A 2,785-nucleotide genomic window follows, 5' to 3' on the forward strand; every position below is an offset into this window, starting at 1 on the left:
AGTGAGAGAGGGGAGGCGCCTCTTGCAGTGTATATTTGTGTGTGCCAAAGAATCGCCCAATGCAAAAAAAACACAGGCAAGAAGGAAGCAAACAACAGCATACACACAACAACAACAACAACAACAACAACAACAAAGAGGGCTGTTGGTTTGACTAGATGCGACATGACTGAATATTTTTGAGGGACATTTCTTCTGAGCCTCTGCGGGGCGCACGCGGAGTGTCGGATGCTGCTGTGGCGGCTGTTGTCGTTTTTGTTTGCTTCTTCTGGCTTTACCGCAAGGGGGAAGAAGGAAAACTAACAAAAAGAAAAGAAGGAGCACCAACAGCGGCAAGGAAACTGTCATAACTAGGGAAAGGAGGATGAACAATATTGTCAACATGCTCCGGGCCCAGACGGGAGGCGGGAACGCACGCGCCGCCCCGACAGAGGATTTGCGTGACACGGCTGAAACCGTTCAGATCTCCTCCCTTGCGCTGCTAAAGATGCTCCTCCACGGTAGGGCTGGGGTGCCGCTGGAGGTGATGGGGCTCATGATTGGGGAGCAGGTTGACAACTACACCATCCGCGTCACGGATGTATTTTCGATGCCGCAGACGGCCACTGGCCAGTCCGTCGAGGCGGTGGACCCGGAGTACCAGGTGCAGATGCTAGACAAGCTCTCCGTTGTGGGCCGCTCCGAAAAGGTTGTCGGGTGGTACCACAGTCACCCAGGCTTTGGATGCTGGCTCTCTGGGGAGGATGTGATGACGGCGGGCAACTACGAGCAGCTGACCCCGCGCAGTGTCTCGGTCGTGATTGACCCCATTCAGTCTGTGCGTGGCAAAGTTGTGATTGATGCGTTTCGCACCACAAAAGATGCCATTATGGGAGGGCGCAACGTGTATGAGGAGCCGCGCCAAACCACAAGCAACCTCGGCTGGCTGACCCGGCCGTCGCCTATTGCGTTGACCCGTGGCCTTGATCGTGACTACTATAGCCTTCCCATCACGTTCCGGAAGAAGAACCATGAGTTGGCGTTGTTGTTGAATGTCTACAAGAAGGGCTGGCAAGAGGGTTTCCGCCTTGAAAATATGGAGAAATTTGACCGACAGACAATACGGGAAAAGATCCGTACATTGACGTCGCTTGCGGAGCAGTCGGAGCGGTTTATTGCCCAAGGCCTTGACGAGGACGACGTAGGAAACATTGGCCGCATGAATCCCATCATCCACCTACAGCTGGAGGCGGAGGGACTCATCAACGCCAATTTGAACCAAACCATAGGAGCTATGATCAATGGCGTGGCCTTTTGAAGCAGGAGGAGAGAGGGAGAGTAGAAAAGTTGTGTCGCATCAGAGTCGTGCAAGGTGACGCTGCAGCGAAGAAAAGCAAAAGAAAAAAAAAAGTGAAAGCAGCGTGGGGGGGGGGGGGGTTTATGGCGGGAAGCGAAGAACGGAGACGCGAAACCCAATACGAAGCAAAAAAAAATAAAAATAAAAAATAAAAAAAAGGGAAAGCCGGGTAGAAATGGGGTGATCTCTCCATCGGCGCAGAGGAAAAGAGAGAAACGTGTCTGTTCTTTCCTCCGTCTTCAATTCCATGAAACGTCCCAGCTCTCTCCTTGATGGGTGGTTACGCACGAGAGTTTGTCGTGCGGGTTATGTGTGTCGACCTCTGCTCCCCTTCCCCCTTTCCCCGCTTTTTAGAAGGAGCGGAAGAGAGGAGACGCATTCCGCTGAGCGGGGAAGAAGGAAAAGAAGATGAAAAAAAAATCGATACAGGTGGGAGACTTCTTTGTTGGCGTTGCGTGCATATGTGCGTTCTGAGCTCCCTTTATTGATATATTGGAGCATTTCAGGTAAACACTCCTCTTCCCCTTGCCGCTTTTTTTTTTCTTCTTCCTTTTTCGCTTGGGTTTTGGACCTCCTCTGCATGTTCGTTTCTTCGTTCGCGTGTTCCTTACTTCCTCTCTCTATTTGTTTTCCTGTAGCGCAATTGGCCCGCAGCTTGATCAGCTCGCGGCCCATCTAGGGAATCCACATCGTTTATTCACCTGACTTCTCTCGTCCTTCTCGATTTCTCGTCGCGGGAATCGTAGGCAATGTTTTCTCGCACGTGTTTACGACGAATCGGGAGCGACACCTATGGCGGGTGGCCGTGGCCGGTAAAACTTCCATTCAAAGCGGACTGGTACCATAAGTTTAGTCGTCGGGAAAGCATTGCTGACGAAACACGTGAGTATACCGTTGTGGGGGATATTTTGGTTCTCGGCACCGTGGTCTTCGCGATGTATCGCGTCAATGAGCTCTATTACCGCAGCAACGCGTATCAGACGCACCTCTGCCATCTCATTCGGGCCCCGCCGGCTATAATAGCCAACAATTTTGACTTTGCCAATACCGAGAACAACCGCAAGGTTTCAAGAGCCGCCTTGGACGAATACCGGGAGGCCGTTGCGTCGTGCAAGGCGCAGCGTCGACCCATTGAAACAGTCATATTTAAATATTAGGAAAGGTATGAGGGGAAAAATTTCTCAGTTTCGGCGGCCGCGCCGCAGCGCGCAGGCGCGCGCGGCGGTTCCACGGCAGGTTGGGGAAGAAAACGAAAAAAAAAGTGATAAAAAACACACACAAAACCGGGAAAGGGGGGAAGAGAGGGACGGGATTGGACGGCATTGTTTCGTGTCGCGTGGAAGCGCCTGTTGTGTCTGCTATCGCGCCCCGGCTGCGGCCGCGGCTGCCCCGCCCGCCCCACCCCCACCGACCCTGAGACGCGGCCGCCAACCCCGCACATCCTCCACT

The 2,785-nt window shown here is 53.1% G+C and overlaps 2 protein-coding genes across 2 annotated transcripts, besides 4 other annotated features; both read left to right on the top strand.

Annotated features, from left to right (window-relative positions):
- Positions 1-90: 90 nt before the first annotated feature.
- Positions 91-136: a microsatellite.
- A 228-nt stretch (positions 137-364) lies between these two features.
- Tco025E_05551 (proteasome regulatory non-ATPase subunit 11) lies at positions 365-1,297 on the top strand (the record flags this gene model as incomplete). The annotated part of the gene is made up of 1 exon (XM_029372445.1): positions 365-1,297. The coding sequence occupies one exon, from the start codon at positions 365-367 to the stop codon at positions 1,295-1,297; it is 933 nt and encodes a 310-aa protein (XP_029227450.1).
- Positions 1,298-1,365: 68 nt separating this feature from the next.
- Positions 1,366-1,396: a sequence feature (A-rich).
- A 67-nt stretch (positions 1,397-1,463) lies between these two features.
- Positions 1,464-1,494: a microsatellite.
- A 356-nt stretch (positions 1,495-1,850) lies between these two features.
- Positions 1,851-1,896: a microsatellite.
- A 189-nt stretch (positions 1,897-2,085) lies between these two features.
- Positions 2,086-2,493, top strand: Tco025E_05552 (uncharacterized protein; the record flags this gene model as incomplete). Its single annotated transcript, XM_029372446.1, has 1 exon — positions 2,086-2,493. The coding sequence occupies one exon, from the start codon at positions 2,086-2,088 to the stop codon at positions 2,491-2,493; it is 408 nt and encodes a 135-aa protein (XP_029227451.1).
- Between the last annotated feature and the right edge of the window lie 292 nt (positions 2,494-2,785).

The sequence above is a fragment of the Trypanosoma conorhini genome (genome assembly GCF_003719485.1).
Source record: "Trypanosoma conorhini strain 025E chromosome Unknown Tco_14.4_contig_00329, whole genome shotgun sequence".
NCBI classification, from domain to species: domain Eukaryota; phylum Euglenozoa; class Kinetoplastea; order Trypanosomatida; family Trypanosomatidae; genus Trypanosoma; species Trypanosoma conorhini.